The sequence below is a fragment of the Mirounga leonina genome, unplaced genomic scaffold, assembly GCF_011800145.1.
Source record: "Mirounga leonina isolate KUSES-001 unplaced genomic scaffold, KU_Mleo_1.0 Mir_168, whole genome shotgun sequence".
Lineage (NCBI taxonomy): Eukaryota > Metazoa > Chordata > Mammalia > Carnivora > Phocidae > Mirounga > Mirounga leonina.
In genome coordinates, this window is record NW_023270426.1 from 51050372 (window position 1) to 51066726 (window position 16355).

At 43.0% G+C, this 16355-nt stretch overlaps 1 protein-coding gene across 2 annotated transcripts in view; it reads right to left on the reverse strand.

Moving 5' to 3' along the window:
* Positions 1-16355, reverse strand: part of SERINC5 (serine incorporator 5) — a 102428-nt gene that overhangs the window by 20092 nt on the left and 65981 nt on the right. For both annotated transcript variants that reach the window (XM_035014741.1, XM_035014742.1), the window contains 5 exons: positions 11663-11841; positions 11085-11167; positions 9083-9176; positions 3809-4020; positions 244-339 (listed from right to left, as the gene is read on the reverse strand). In XM_035014741.1, coding sequence (XP_034870632.1) covers positions 244-339; positions 3809-4020; positions 9083-9176; positions 11085-11167; positions 11663-11841 — 664 coding nt within the window. The remainder of the gene's footprint in view (positions 1-243; positions 340-3808; positions 4021-9082; positions 9177-11084; positions 11168-11662; positions 11842-16355) is intronic.

The following is a 16355-nucleotide window of genomic DNA, read 5'->3' on the forward strand; positions in this document are numbered from 1 at the left end:
GCCCCAAAGCAAACTCAACAGCCCATCTTTGTTCCTGTCTTTCCTACACAGCGGGAAGACTCAGAAGAAGAAATTTTCATTTTCGCATCCCACGTTAAGGACATTATTTAGTGAAAAATCCAGATCATCTATATTGATTATTACATCTCTGACATTCTCATCAACAGCTCAGTAGAGACATACTCCTTCCTCTGCAATGAAAATATTCAAACCCACGCTCCCTAAGAAGGCAGGCTGGCTTACCTACTTCTACGGGTTTGCTGGACAGCGCCGAGAAAGTGAGATACATCACGTAGCAGCTTATGAGCCCTGACTGCAGTAACCCGGAATGGGGCTGTCCTGGAAAATCAGAGTGACAGATTTTAACACAGTTTTAAATTTCAAAAATAAGAAAGCCTAAAAACACAGGTCCCCATCCCCAAATGATACTCCTCAAACTTGGACCCCCATCTTTAAAGGGAAGAAGAAGGGCGCCTGGGTGGCTCAGTTGGTTAAGCGACTGCCTTCGGCTCAGGTCATGATCCTGGAGTCCCGGGATCGAGTCCCGCATCGGGCTCCCTGCTTGGCAGGGAGTCTGCTTCTCCCTCTGACCCTCCTCCCTCTCATGCTCTCTGTCTCTCATTCTCTCTGTCTCAAATAAATAAATAAAATCTTTAAAAAAAAAAAAAAAAGATTAAAAACTTTAAAAAAAATAAAAATAAAAATAAAGGGAAGAAGAGGTCAATAACATATTTTCCAAACAACACTAAAAAGACAGGGAAGTGGATGGAATTATACACTAAGCCTAACTATGTTACTTTAGAGATGCCAGGTTCTGCTGAGTGCTCTTCCACCATGTTATTTTCATAACAACTATACTTAGGGGCGGCTGGGTGGCTCAGTCATTAAGCGTCTGCCTTCGGCTCAGGTCATGATCCCAGGGTCCTGGGATCGAGCCCCGCACTGAGTTCCCTGCTTCGCGGGAAGGCTGCTTCTCCCTCTCCCACTCCCCTTGCTTATGTTCCCTCTCTCGCTGTGTCCCTCTCTGTCAAATAAATAAATAAAATCTTTAAAAAAAATTTTAAGTAACAACTGTACTTAAACATACTGCCTAGTCCTCCTGAGGTTCATTAACACGAGCTCTTAAATATTAAGACCTCAGAAGAAAATTCACCATCATTATTTGTGAGACCACATAGCTTAGTGAAGTGAATGGGAGACAGATTTCATAGAGCATGGATTCCAGATTCTACAAAGCCATCAGACACTTAAAGTCCATGACAGTGGAAAAAAGCTCGACCTGTCAATAGACAAAAACAAACAAACAAACCAAAAAACAACACCTTTGGGAATACCAGTTCAGGTAAAGAGGAAGGCACTGGGGCTCAGCATTCATTGAGGGAAGAGCTTTAATATGTTATAATATTTAAATTAAACTGTTTCAATCATTCAGAGTAACCAGGATATGACAAAAAGGATTTATCATTTTTTGGTGGAATTTTCAACCACCTGCCTACATGAAAGGATTTAGTTCATCCAGTCTTCCCTCTGATTAAATTTGTTTCAAGTTTTAATTATTAAATTGTACTGACCAGGGGAGCCTGGGTGGCTCAGTCAGTTAAGCATCTGCCTTTGGCCCAGGTCATGATCTCAGGGTCCTGGTATCAAGCCCCACATTGGGCTCACTGCTCAGGGGGAGTCTGCTTTTCCCTCTCCCTCTGCCCCGCACTCGTGCTCAGCCCTCTCTCTCTCAAATAAATAAAATCTTTTAAAAAATTAAATAAATAAATAAAAATAAAATAAATTGTACTAACCAATAAAGATACAGAAATAGTCTTTTATAATGCTGCTCTTTGGCATGGGAATAAGACTCACTTTAGCAACTAATGGCATTAAACCAAATATTTCAAAATATTATAACTATTTTATTATTTTTTAAAGACTTTATTTATTTATTTGACAAAGAGAGACACAGCGAGAGAGGGAACACAAGCAGGGGAAGTGGGAGAGGGAAAAGCAGGCTTCCCGCTGAGCAGGGAGCCCCATACAGGGCTCGATCCCAGGACCCTGGGATCATGACCTGAGCCGAAGGCAGACTCTTAACGACTGAGCCACCCAGGCACCCCAACATATTATAACTATTTTAAAAAGTAGGATTTAACCCAAATGGTAGTTTAATCTGAACACTAGTGTGTTTTAGGAAATTCTTAACTGATCAGTAAAAGGGACTAGGAGATTAGGACTCTCAATTTCAATAATATACTTGAAATTTTCAGTACCAGAAAATCTTTAAATTATTTAATACTAGTTCACTTTTTTTTGAAGTTTATTTATTTAATTTAGTAATCTCTATACCCAACGTGAGACTTGAACTCATGACTCCACAGATCGAGAGTCACACGCTCTTCCAATCGGGATGGAGCCAGCCAGGCACCCTAAGACTAGTTCACTTTTTAAATCACCATTTTAGAAATGATTTAAGGGACTATAAATTATTGGCCACCTTTCCCTTTTCCTATTAGAAACCTGGACATCATTTGCATTTCATCACCTGTAGAGTAAGATACCTTCAAGAATATTAGACTATGATTACTTCTTTCTATTTTTTTATTTTTAAAGATTTTATTTATTTGACAGAGAGAGACACAGCGAGAGAGGGAACACAAGCAGGGGGAGTGGGAGAGGGAGAAGCCCGCTTCCAGCAGGGCAGGGAGCCCAATGCGGGGCTCGATCCCAGGACCCTGAGATCATGACCTGAGCCAAAGGCAGACACTTAACGACTGAGCCACCCAGGCGCCCCTGACTACTTCTTTCTATATATAGCCAAAGATGGTATTCTGGCTTAAGACATCAGAAGTTGTTTATAAAAGATAAACCAGACCTGGACTTTCTAAAGTACTTTCAAATCCCATTATCCCTTCCTTTTTGCCTCTGTGGGTTTTTGTTTGTTTTTAAGTAATCTCTATGCCCAACGTGAGGCTCGAATTCATGACCAAGATCAAGAGTCACATGCTCTACTGACTGAGCCAGCGAGGCACCCCTCTTCTATTTGCCTTTGAAACAACCTTGGGCCAGGAAGGTTTACAGATTTCTGTTGGCTTTGCTGAGAAAGGACTGAGGTCTGAGGAAGGTTAGCTCGTGGGGCCAGCTACTGGCTCAGCCAGACTGGATTTCCTGCTTCCTGACTCCTAGGCCACATGGCTCCCGATTTCTGACCCAGAGGCCTTGGGTGAAAGATGAGCCCAGAAAGAGCTCCTTCTGGAGCCTTCTCATTCCAGTTTTACATAGGGATTATAGTTATTAATATACACTCAAGGCATCTTCCACTTAAAGGCTCCTTGTAGTACATTATTTAATAATGGTAACATCTGGGGTGCCGGGGTGGCTCAGTCGGTTAAGTGTCTACCTTTAGCTCAGATCATGATCCCCGGGTCCTGGGATCAAGCCCCACGTCGGGCTCCCTGCTCAGCGGGGAGCCTGCTTCTCCCTCTCTAACCTGCTTGTGTTGTACTCTCTGTCGCTATCCCTGTCTCTCTCTCCAATAAATAAATAAAATATTTAAAAAATAATAATGGTAACATCTGTCTTCCTATTTATTGACTTCACTACGTTCAGATCTTTCTTGATCTGAGGCGTGCCAATGATCACATTCGACCCAAGTGTGGGATATGAAGAGGAGACTGCAGTCCCACCCTTCCTATGGCCGACCCATCCATGGTAAATTAAGGAAAGACCATAATTTAAAAACACAACTAAAAACATGAGGTTTTGCTCAAACTAACACACAACAAAACATAAATAAGGAGGAAGGGGGAAAAAACGTGCTTACGATTTTGGACGCAGGGCGAGATGGCTACCACTGAAATGAGCAGACAAAGGCCCCCGTTCAGCCCCAGGAGAATTTTGTTTTCCAGGCAGCCGTCCTTCTGTGTATAAAACACCGCCATCAGAATCAGGCCTCCGGCGGCAATGGAGTACATGATGAGGGTCACGAGGGCCAGAGCGGCGTACCACAGCTTGTTGGTGGCTGTGCCTGCAGTCCTGTTTCTCCACAAGTGGGTAAGAGGGAGAGGAGAGAAGACAAGTCAACGAAGCCCCCATTCTCTGACCACATTTACCACCCCTCAGGCACTGGCGGGGCTCTCAGGCCCCAGGCCATTAGAAACCCAGTTGTCCAGAGACCTACCCTTTTGCCACAGTCATGCTCCAGCAAAGCCAGAAGGTACAGGTAAAATATGCAAAACTGTTCTGGTTCAGGCTCAGGATGTTTTCTAAACACTAAAACATTCTGTTTTTATGTGTATTCATCAACTAAAATGCACATCCACAGACTTGACTCTACCCTCCCCATTCTGAATAGGAATCTCCCTGGGGTCAGCTTTGGCAAGTCTTTTTTTTTTTTTTTAAAGATTTTATTTATTTATTTGAGAGAGAGAATGAGAGAGAGAGAGAGAGAGCATGAGAGGGGGAGGGTCAGAGGGAGAAGCAGACTCCCTGCCGAGCAGGGAGCCCGATGCGGGACTCGATCCAGGAACTCCAGGATCATGACCTGAGCCGAAGGCAGTCGCTTAACCAACTGAGCCACCCAGGCGCCCAGCTTTGGCAAGTCTTAAAAACAAAGTGGCTCTTGGGCGCCTGGGTGGCTCAGTCGTTAAGCGTCTGCCTTCGGCTCGGGTCATGATCCCAGGGTCCTTGGGATCGAGTCCCACATCGGGCTCCCTGCTCTGCGGGGAGCCTGCCTCTCCCTCTCCCACTCCCCCTGCTTGTGTTCCTGCTCTCGCTCTCTCTCTCTCTGTCAAATAAATAAATTAAAAAATCTTTAAAAAAAACAAAACAAAACAAACAAACAAAAAAGTGGCTCTTGGATGGGGTTCTCTTCACGCTTTCCCGCTCAACACAGAGCCCGGACATGGCACCGCATCCTACTAGAGGTGCTGCCACAGCTTCTCTTTGGGGAGAGAAGCAGCAAGCGACCTTCACTCAGAGAAACACTGGCGGACCTCAGCCCCTGCAGCCCTCCACGGCAAAGGGGCATCGACCGTGGTACTGCTTCTCCAGAACAATGCCACGTGGGATGGAGGGAGAGTGTAAAGAGAATAAAATCACCTGGGCAGTGAGTAAAAACCATAACAGGATTATAATAAGAAACTTAAAGAGATTAATTTGTTTTCCAGTTTATATACTTATTAATAAAGGGATGGGAGAAATAAGTGGTGGTTTAACAACCTACAGAAATTATTCAGAACAACAACAAAATAGAATGTTCAAAACCACTAAACAAAGAGGACAGAACAAGAGGGAGCACGGAGTGAATCATTCTCATCTGCCTTATGATTAAACGGCCCCACTGTAACCACATTCTAACAAAACTTCACAGAGAAAGCAACTTGCTTAATGTTTTCACAAAACTGGAAAGTATTCAGGCAACTCAGCTAAAATGTTTTAATTATGAAAAAGTTATTGCAGCCAGAGACAAACAGGAGGAAAGACAGAAATGATAATGACCATCATATTCCTGAAACCAAGCCAGGCACTCAATGACCACAGAATTAGTCTAACATAAAAGGCACACAAAGGAAATGACAGAAAATGAGACTCAAGAAATGAAAAAAAAAAAAAATCTGAAAGCCAAATGGTAATCAATGACAGAGAACCAGAACGCATCGCGTAGAAAAAGGTGAACACGGCTGGCCAGTGTGGGTGGGGTGCGACTGTTTCTCCACTGGTCTTTTGGGCTCTTGTTAGCATATGAAGGACTTTCTTTCTCTCTCTTTTTTTAAGATTTTATTTATTTATTTGAGAAAGAGAGAGAGAACACACGCAAGCAGGGGGAGGAGCAGAGGGAGAGGGACAAGCGGAGTCTGCCCTGGGCGCAGAGCCCAAGGTGGGGTTTGATCCCACGACCCTGAGATCATGACCAGAGCCAAAACCACGAGTCAGACGCTTAACCAACTGAGCCACCCAGGTGCCCTGAGAAGAGGAATTTTTTACAAAAAGAAAACAGCTCCTGACTGCAATTTTTCTCTCCTGGCTCCCTCCTCCCCCACCATGTCCTCATCACCATCAGCGAAATCTACGAGTTCCAACTCTGGAATATACCAGAACCTAACTGCTGCTATCATCATTCAAGCTACAGTCATCTTTCACCTGGATTATCTCCCATGGGTCTCCTTACTTGCAACTCTTTCCCCCTCTAATCTTTTCTGTAATTAAAATATACATCCTATCATGTTCTTTTTGTTTCAAACCCCAGTGATGCCCTTCCATCTCACACAACAGCCCCAGAAGCCCGCCATGATCTGACCCAATGCCATCTCCTATCTCTCCTCTGGTGCCCACCCCTCAGCACTGGGGTGTGGCACAGAGGATGCCCATTTGCCCCTCAACAAGCAGAGTCCTGCCTCCATCTCTCTCCCTTCCTTCTGGTCGCGGTTAACTCCCTCACACCAGATCGTGAAGCTTTTCCCTGCCCTGCTCTCCCCAAAGCCCACACCCTGCTTTCTTTTCCTCCAGTCTTTTCCCCATCGAGCCTGTCACTTATTTGCTTGGTCATAAACCGATGATCTACCCATGCTCCCTGCCCTCCCCAAAAGGAGAAGGTAAGCTCCACAGAGCAGGACATCACTGTGTTCACTGCTCTTCTCCTGCCGTTGAGTGCCTGGCAGATAGTATGTGCTTAATGAATACTGCTGCGAGGACTGTCAACAGTTAAAACGTAACTTTGTGCAGCAATAGTAGCAAAATGGCTGCCATTCCCGTGGCTCCAGATTCGTGGCTTCCTCCTCGGTGACAGCTTGCTCTTGCAGACGTCCCACCTAAGTACCATGACTTAGTTTTCTTTATACTCTCAGTGCCTATCACCACACTGTCTGGGCACACACTTAATACTCCTCCAAAATGTGAATAAATGCTAAATGGAAAGAAGCACTTGGAAGGAAATGAGAAAAGAACCAGAAAATGGGCAGAGCACCAACAAAGTAAGCGGGCACCAGGTTGGGAGAGTCAGCTGCACTTGGGCTCAGGACTCAGGAGAACCCAACCACAATAGAAATTACAAATCTAGCACATTCAGAAGATGGGTCTTTGTGAGAAACACCGGAATGTACCTTCTACTTTTTGCTATTTCATTTTTAAGAGTTGTCACTTCAAATCACAAAATTCGAGGTAGAAAGAAAAAAACACATTAAACATCTAATGCAACTATATTATTTTGCAGGTGTGAAAAGTGAGGTCAGAGAGGCCAAGTAATATGCGTAAAAGAAAACTGAACTAGAGAAGCAGGGACACGAACACCCGGAGCCTCCTGGTTTCTGGGCCCAGGGCCTCCATCCTACTACCATCGGGATCTTTTCCTTCTGAAGATGTTTACTGAAAAGAGAAAACAGGGATGCTTGGGTGGCTCAGTCAGTTAAGCGTCTGCCTTTGGCTCAGGTCTTGATCCCAGAGTCCTGGAATTGAGTCGCACGTTGGGCTCCTTGCTCAGGGGGGAGCCTGCTTCTCCCTCGCCCTCTGCCTGCCGCTCTGTCTACTTGTGCTCTCTCTGACAAATAAAGAAAATCCTAAAAAAAAACCCAAAAAAACAGAAAACAGAGAAGAAAAGGGAAGAAAAAGCACTTTGGTTGTTCCATTAGGAGCGATGTATTATATTTTCTAGACTAACCTTGTAAGCAACAGTCTTAGTTAAAAAAGATGCCCCCCAAAAACTAATAAGTTAATTTACCTGAAAGTACATTATTAGTGAGCTTCCTAGCTTAATCCTAATTTTAGGCAGACAAATCAACTATGAGTATGTTGACAAAAGGGATTTTGTTGGGGTATTAGCCTCAACGCTGAGACAACAATACCATCATTTGTTGCAAAGCTCTTAAGCCATTCTTATTGAGTGGTTTCTGGAACGTTTTTATAGCAGCCAAACTCTTCCAAAATGCCTGTTACAGCTTGGCATCAATAATTAGTACCGGAAAATGGCTTCAGAATCAATCAAAACAATCAAATCAGAGCTGAAGATGTACAAGTATTCTCGAGAGAACATACTACTTAATGGGCAAATCAGGCACTCAGTACTGAAGATGTTATTATTTTAAAAATTCCCCGTTTTGAAGTATACATGTGAAAATTTTAGGAAGACTTAGGATGATTTTTTATTAGACAAAATAAATTTCTGTAGTGCTACCTATGTGACTATTCAATGTGCTGTAAACATTTTAAAAACTGACTCTAAGTATTTGGGTACTTACTCCAATATTTTCCAAATTATAAAATGGTAACACTAGCCTTTCACTCACACACCTCTTGATTTGCTCTCTAAAGAAACAAAACCAAAACCCAAATGAAACTACTACTACCAAGCTGAGAAATGTAATCAGAATGAAAAGAATGAGAAGCATTTTCAGGGGTCCTCCCAACAGGGAGCCTGCTTCTCCCTCTCCCTCTGCCGCTCCCCCTGCTTGTGCGCTCTCTCTGTCAAACAAATTTTAAAAATCTTTAAAAAAAAAAAGTACTTTCAAAGAATTTGGACCATATATTTTGTTTTGTCCAAGATAAAAAATAAATTTCAAATTCATACATTATTTCTGATTTTTTTCCAAAACAGTATAAAATAACATGATACGTATAAAATCTACAAAATAACAAAAGTCTTACTAGGTACAATAGGTATTTTCATTCATATATTTTTAAAAGATTTCATTTATTTATTTGAGAGAGAGCACAAGGGGGGTAGCTGCACACAGGGCAGGGGCAGAAGGAGAAGCAGACTCCCTGCCAAGCAGGGAACCTGATGCTCATGCACTCCATCCCAGGACCGAGATCATGACCTAAGCCAAAGTCAGCTGCTTAACCGACTGAGCTACCCAGGCGCCCCTTCATTCATATTTTATAAGCAAAGTAAGAAAGGAGAGAAAAACAGCACGGGAGAGGAGTGAATGAAAAGGTTCAAAGAGCAGGAGTGCAGGGAAAGTGCCGGCAAGCTGTCTGAGGTGTGAGCAGGCTGCTGATCCCGGCCAGTGCAACTCAGAGTCGAGCCTCTATCAACCCCATCCTGTGGGCAGTTTCTCTGAGCAACGGGTGAGTTCCCTTGGAAACTTTCCCAAAATGCACATACCAGTTCTTGTTCCATTTATGTGCAAACTCCACGAGCAGGATGAGTTGGATGCCTATAAAGATGAAGCCTCCGACGGCTCCCACATAGCGCCAGGCTGCAAAAGAAGATAATCCGAAAGGAGATGAGATGATTGTTCCAGTGTTGAGCTCAAAGGAGAATAATGACTATAGTTCATCTTTACTGCATTCTTAGTGTATCTGCAACACATTCAATTTCCAGGCAATCACATAAGATGGGTGCCACCATTATGCCCACTTTACAGATAAGAAAAATTGAGAATCTATGTAAATGGGACAAAGTCCCATAGCCAGTAAAGGACATAGCTGGGATGTGAGCACAAGGAGTGTGGCTCGGGAGCACCTGAGCTTAAGCTACACACTGTACCTGCCAGGCAGCCTAACAGATGCAGCCATTCACAGAATCAACAATGACCCACAATTTAAAAGTAAAAACACATACTAAGAGGGAAAAGGATTCAAACTGTATTGTCTAGGGAGCCACCAGAGGCTAGTAGGGAAATAAGGTTCAGATTGGGGGCCAAGCGACTCAGATCCACTTCTCTGCGACAAGGAAGCTCTAACCTTGAAAGAGCCATGTCACTCCTCTGGGTTACAGCTTGTCTATAAAAATGACTAAGATGCACTAGAGGACTGCTAGGCCCCTTCCCATCCTAAATCTACCATTTTCTTTTTTTTTTTTTTTAAGATTTTATTTATTTGACAGAGAGAGACACAGTGAGAGAGGGAACACCAGCAGGGGGAGTGGGAGAGGGAGAAGCAGGCTTCCCGTCGAGCAGGGAGCCCGATGCGGGGCTCGATCCCAGGACCCTGGGATCATGACCCGAACTGAAGGCAGACGCTTAATGACTGAGACACCCAGGTGCCCCCTAAGTCTGCCATTTTCATACATAAAAGTACATCTGTGGGGAACAGAAAGCTAGTTAACAAAATTTTGGGAAAAACCAAGACTTAGATATAACTCCCTTAAGGACTACATAAAACTAGTATGACCGTAGGGGCGCCTGGGTGGCTCAGTTGGTTAAGTGTCTGCCTTCGGCTCAGGTCACAATCTCAGGGTCCTGGGATCGAGACCCATGTTGGGCTCCCTGCTCAGTGGGGAGTCTGCTTCTCCCTCTGTCTGCCGCTCCCTGCTTGTGCTCTCTCTCCCTGTCAAATAAATAAAATCTTAAAAAAAAAAACCAACTAGTATGACCCTAAATATTAGCCGGACCCTAGTGACCATTTGAGGGACCGTGGGCCACTCCTTATGGGCTGACACAGCGTGAATGTTTTTACTACCTGAACTAGAAAAATGAATTCATTTGGGTTAAAACTATGTTTTGAGCCACTGAAATTCAGGCCTTTTTTCCCTCCCTGGCTCTTTTGAAAAAAGGCCCCTGTTTCCGGTATGATTAAAGGCTTCAAATTAAATTAATTTTGGTAAATTTGGTGAAAAAGAAAATAATTCAATGGTATACAGTCTCACGTAAGGTAAGTTTAGATAAGTAAGATAAGCCTCTCCGGTCTCAGCTCAGCTGCAAGCAGATTTGAAGCTGCTCAGAAGCCCCGTGTTGGTTTCAGGTGGAGGCGGATTTCCTGGGCAGTGCTGGGAAAGAACAAGGCCTCCCTGGGCCTATTCAAACATGGCTGATGGGGTCACGCTGACATGCTAAACTGGTTTTCAAACAAATTTTAAGTGCCCCATCTTCCCTTCAGGCCAATAGCCTTAAAATTACCATTTGAATTCTCCAGGCTGCAAGGTAACACCCAGCCAGAAACAGAGGGAATAGGGGAGAGATCGAGAAGGGCGGGGAGGGGGGAGAGGAGGGGACAGGGAGAGGAGACGGTGGATGAAGTGTGGGCAGGTAAGGAGGGAATTTTTTATTAAACCACAAGAAAATCACTAATTCAAAATATCAAAGGCACCCTGGACTACAGTTTGCAACAATTTTACAAAACGGGTAAGAACAAAATAAATAGGTACCCCAATACCCCATTTGTACCATTCAGAAAGGTCTCCTGATCTGGAATGAAGAAAGCTCCTGAGCACATGGCCCCCAGCAGCAGAAGTTTAAAGAACCAAAAGCTGGAAGGAAAAAAAATAAAAAAAAAAGAGGAAATGTATTTAGATGATATTCATGGAAGGACAAAAGAGCTCTTAGAAGGTAAGCACATCAGCCCGTGTTTCTGCTGTTGGTACTGTTCCTTCCAAATTGAGAGGGAGTAATTAAGTGACTGGAGACTGCCTTTTCCCATAATTAGACCAACTCAGTGTGGCCTCTGTGCAAAACACCACTTTATTGGGAGGAGGGGGGAATGATGTAGGGACAGGTCTTAGCACGAGAAATAAAAACTCTTGTCTCCGCTGCAGCTCTCATTGTGGTAGTAAGTGTTACAAATAGGATTCTAGTTCTTAGTGTCACCGAGGGGTGACAAGTCCCACCTTCCCTAAAGTCAGAGTCAACAATCTCAACTAGGGGAAGAGCAGTTAGTCTGATGAGTACAAGAGATGGAGGAACAGTGTTCTAAGTATCAGGAAGGGCAAACTCCCCACCCCCACCCCCGAAGACCAAAGACTTACCCATTGTGAATATGGGCTCTACAGCCTTTGCTGCTGTTGATATTCAAGGTCAGGAGGCAGAAGACGAAGAAGAAACAGGCCATTCCAAAACAGACTCTATACACCGCCGAATACCCCACCAGCTTCTCACAGGTGTCACCAGCTTTAATGCCTTTACAAATATCTTCGTAAAAAGGAATCTGAGGAAAAAGAGAGAAAAGTCATCCGTCAAAACTTGGTAAAGAGAGGGGCGCCTGGCTGGCTCAGTCGGAAGAGCATGTGACTCTTGATCTTGGGGTGGTAGGTTTGAGCCCCATGCTGGGTATAGAGATTACTTCAAAAATAGAATTCTACAAAATAAAATAAAATAAAATAAAGCCTGGTAAAGAGGGGCTATCATGGGGGCACATGGATGGCTCAGTCGTTAAGTGTCTGCCTTCGACTCAGGTCATGATCCCAGGGTCCTGGGATCGAGCCCCACATCTGGCTCCCTGCTCCACGGGAAGCCTGCTTCTCCCTCTCCCACTCCCCCGGCTTGTGTTCCCTCTCTTGCTATGTCTCTCTCCGTCAAATAAATAAATAAAATCTTTAAAAAAAAAAAAAAAGAGGGGCTATCATGAAGTGTTTCTTCAGCCTACAAGTCAAAATCCAACATGGAAATGCACCTTGTGCACAGAGAAATGCAGACTGAGAAAAAAGTCCCTCTTCCAAAGACTTTTTCTTAATTTTTTCTGAATAATTTTTATTTATTTATTTGTCAGAGAGAGAGAGAGCACAAGCAGGAGGAGTGGCAGGCAGAGGGAGAAGCAGGCTCCCTGCTCAGCAGGGAGACCAATGCGGGACTTGATCCCAGGACCCTGGGATCATGACCTGAGCCTAAGGCAGACGCTTAACAACTGAGCCACTCAGGCGTCCCTGAATCATTTTTAAAGATACAGTGCTATAGCATACCACTTCACCTTTACTTAGCCTAAATGAATTCTGAAATCTAGCATCAGAATTTTTAAAAATTATACTTGTAAAACGTGGATATATTTTTCTTGAAATGCATATATAGAATAAAAAGTGAAAGACTTCTTTCACTCCCACCCCAAAATATCACTCCTCTCCTCAAGAGTTAACAATTTGGTGGGTATTTTTATTAGTTTACAAGTGTGTCCCCATCCCTAATTCTCATAATGTACCCACATATACATACCTATGGTGCCATATATACAGTATATAAACAAACAACTTAGTTAAATAAAAGAGTATACGTATTGTTCTACAATATGCGTTTTCCCAATTAAAATAAGCCGTGGAGATCTTTCCCTATTAATTATACATAAAATTCCGATCCGCTTTTTTTTTTTTTAAGGATTTAATTTATTTATTTGACAGAGAGAGACACAGCAAGAGAGGGAACACAAGCAGGGCGAGTGAGAGAGGGAGAAGCAGGCTTCCCGTCGAGTAGGGAGCCCGATGCGGGGCTCGATCCCAGGACCCTGGGACATGACCTGAGCCGAAGGCAGACGCTTAGTGACTGAGCCACCCAGGTGCCCCTCCGATCCACTTTTTAACCACTATTTAATATTTTATAGTAAGAATAGATAAGCATTCCCACAGTGAACATGTTGGGGAGGATGTTTTTGTTTTCTGTTACTTGTGTTTTCTTGCTATTACACACACTGACTCAATAAACACTGTTATGCATGCTTCATTGTACACGTGCCATTATTTATATGGGATAGGACTGCTGACCTAGAAATGGAATCAAATTTTAAAGTTTCAAGAGGTAAAGTCAAACCACGCTTTCAAAGACTGCACCAATTTATACCTCATCAGTAATATCTGAGACTGCTCACATTCCCAACCTGAACATCCAATTTAAAGATAATGTAAAGTTTCAAAACAAATGGCCCCAAGATATGGCACTTTGGTATGTGAATTATTTTGATCTGAAAACAATCATGTTCCAGAAGACTCAAAAAAACTTTGACCTTCCCTGCTAATTGCCTAAAAAAATTTAGATTTGAGGGGGGGGGAAGGAGAATTTAATAGGAGACCTGCTCCAGGAAGAGAGCTACACCATAGAGAAGTACAGCATACTCAGTGTGGTAGACAAGAAGAATTGAGCAAGGTCTGTTTGTAAAAATTCCTCTCTCTGTCCCTTGCTTCTGTATGGCCCAGCAAACATGTTTACCAAACATTTATGCCTCTTCATCTTCCTGGAAATTGCTTTTCTTCTCATTGAGGTCTCAGGCCCCTTCCCCCCTTCTCCTTAGTTCAGGATGACATATATACCTCATTTTGCCCATCTTTGGAATCTCATGCTTATGAAATTATGTGGATTCCACAAACGTATGAAATTAAGTTTGACTTTCCCAGATTAATCTGTCTCATGTCAATTTAAATTTTAGGCCAGCCAGAAGTTTTTTGAAGGGTAAAGAAAAATTTTCCTTCCCAACAATAAAAAACACTATCTTGTTTCAATGTCCACCTTCTTCGTTACAAGTAAGGTTCACATCTTCTGTTAAATTTATGGCTATCTGTATTTTTCTCTGTGAACTGGATATTAATTGGGCTTTTTTTTTAATTCACTGGCACTCTTTGAGCCTTAATCTTCTGATAAAGGTTGACAATGGTTTATTCTAGTTCAACTAGAAGGTTTCAATGTAAAACCTATGCATATTATCAGAATAACTAAAATCTTACATAATGAGAACAAGCAGGATATGTCTACTACTAATAATGTTGGAAAATAAAGATCTAGCCAGTGGTTAAAAAAAAAAAAAAAACTTTGCTTCTTATCAACATCAAAGGTGAACATTCTTCAGAACAAAAAATAAGTTGAAAATCACATTGTAACTGTTATTCACAAGACAAAAAATATTGCAGAGGAAAAAAATGACACAAAGCTGGAAGTAAAACTGAACCATGACAATTTAGTTTTATCCTCAGAAAAGATCTTAAAGAAACAATAGTAGGGGCACCTGGGTGGCTCAGTCGTTAAGCGTCTGCCTTCGGCTCAGGTCATGGTCCCGGGGTCCTGGGATCGAGCCCCACATCGGGCTCCCTGCTCCACAGGAAGCCTGCTTCTCCCTCTCCCACTCCCCCTGCTTGTGTTCCTGCTCTCGCTCTCTCTCTCTCTGTCAAATAAATAAATAAAATCTTTAAAAAAAAAAAAGAAAAGAAACAATAGTAACTGAAGCCATTTATTATTCATTATTTCCATAAGCAAAAAGAAGACTAAATTTAACTGGAATTCATTTTCCTGACTGAGGATTCCCTCCACTCAGAAAAGTTCCACAGTCATTACTACACCCTAATCTGAAACATGTTTTTCCAAAACAACGTATTTTTTCAAATTAGTGTCTCAGGCAAAAATGCATTGTTGCTGAGACCCAATTAAATATAGCTCCTTATTTGTGAACAGATGGATATGAAAGATTTCATAAAGAAATGTCAAATATTTTGTAGTCACAAAGTTTCTGCAACTGCAATTTTTTTTTTTTTTTTTTTTAGATCCGATCAAGATGTAAATGCATAGAGAGAGACACTACTGTATTTCTGAACAGGCTACAAAACAAAGTAGCAGACATGCAGGATTGCCAGATAAATTAAGTTTTGATTAAACAATGACTTATTCTTTAGTATAAGTATGTCTGCAGGAGTGCTGACAGTAATGACTCCATCTTTGGCCCTCCATTTAGTTTGTGTTCACTCCATGACCCCTCTTGGGGTCCCTTGAAGATTAACATACATACCTTAGAAACGTCTGCCAAGCCGAGCATAGGGGTTGGGGGAAAGGCTTGTTTTGGCCTCCTGTGAATCTGTTAGATATACCACAGGTGGTGCCACAAGACCTAATTAAAGGTTAGCTGTCTATTAGGTGCATGTGAAGCTTCTGATCTCACTATAGTACCCTTCTGCATGTCCCCTCACTCCATAAAATCTGGACTAAGGTCTGGACTTTGCAGAGGACAACTGTGCAGCTGCTGTGGATCATCCTCTGCCAGATCCACCCCCCATTCCTGCCTCACCCCCACCGTCAATAAGGTTCCCTGAATAAAACTCTGTAAATTGCATGGAGTCACTTGCTTCATTTTCCAGTTTCAAAATTGCCTTCTTAGTTTGGGGGATATTTTACTGTTCCTCTCCTACCTTCTAACAATGCCCCATACAATATTTGGGACATACTTATCCTAAATATTGCATGAGACATAACTAAAAAAAGCATTCCTTGGCACAGGATAAAGCTCAAAAGAATTGAGGGTCTTGCCGCAAGAGGCCAGGGGTACTCTATGCTAATAAGTCTGGCCCCCATCCTATAGGCAGGAGAAACAACAATTTAAGCTACAATGTGGAGGACAGACTAGAAAGGTGACCAGTTTCAGGCAGGAGGGTAAGTTGAAAAGCCACTGGTTTAATAGTCCAGGTAATGGATGAAGAAGGTAAACCACTGGCAGGGACACCAGAAATTCTGTAGGTAGAGGTCATAGTTGGTAGGACTGTATGGATGATAAAAAAGTGAAGGGGGGGGAGGTGTTGTTTGGTGGGGAAGTAGGGTTGGCAGAGGACAAACAGTTGAACTAGAAGAATAGATCAGGAGTTTGTATTAACTTATAGGGTTCGAAGCACCTGGGCATCCCAGTGAGAATGTCTGGTCTGGAAACTGCTTCAGGACAGTAATCAGGACTAGACACAAGGACACAGGAAGCACCCCCACGCAGGT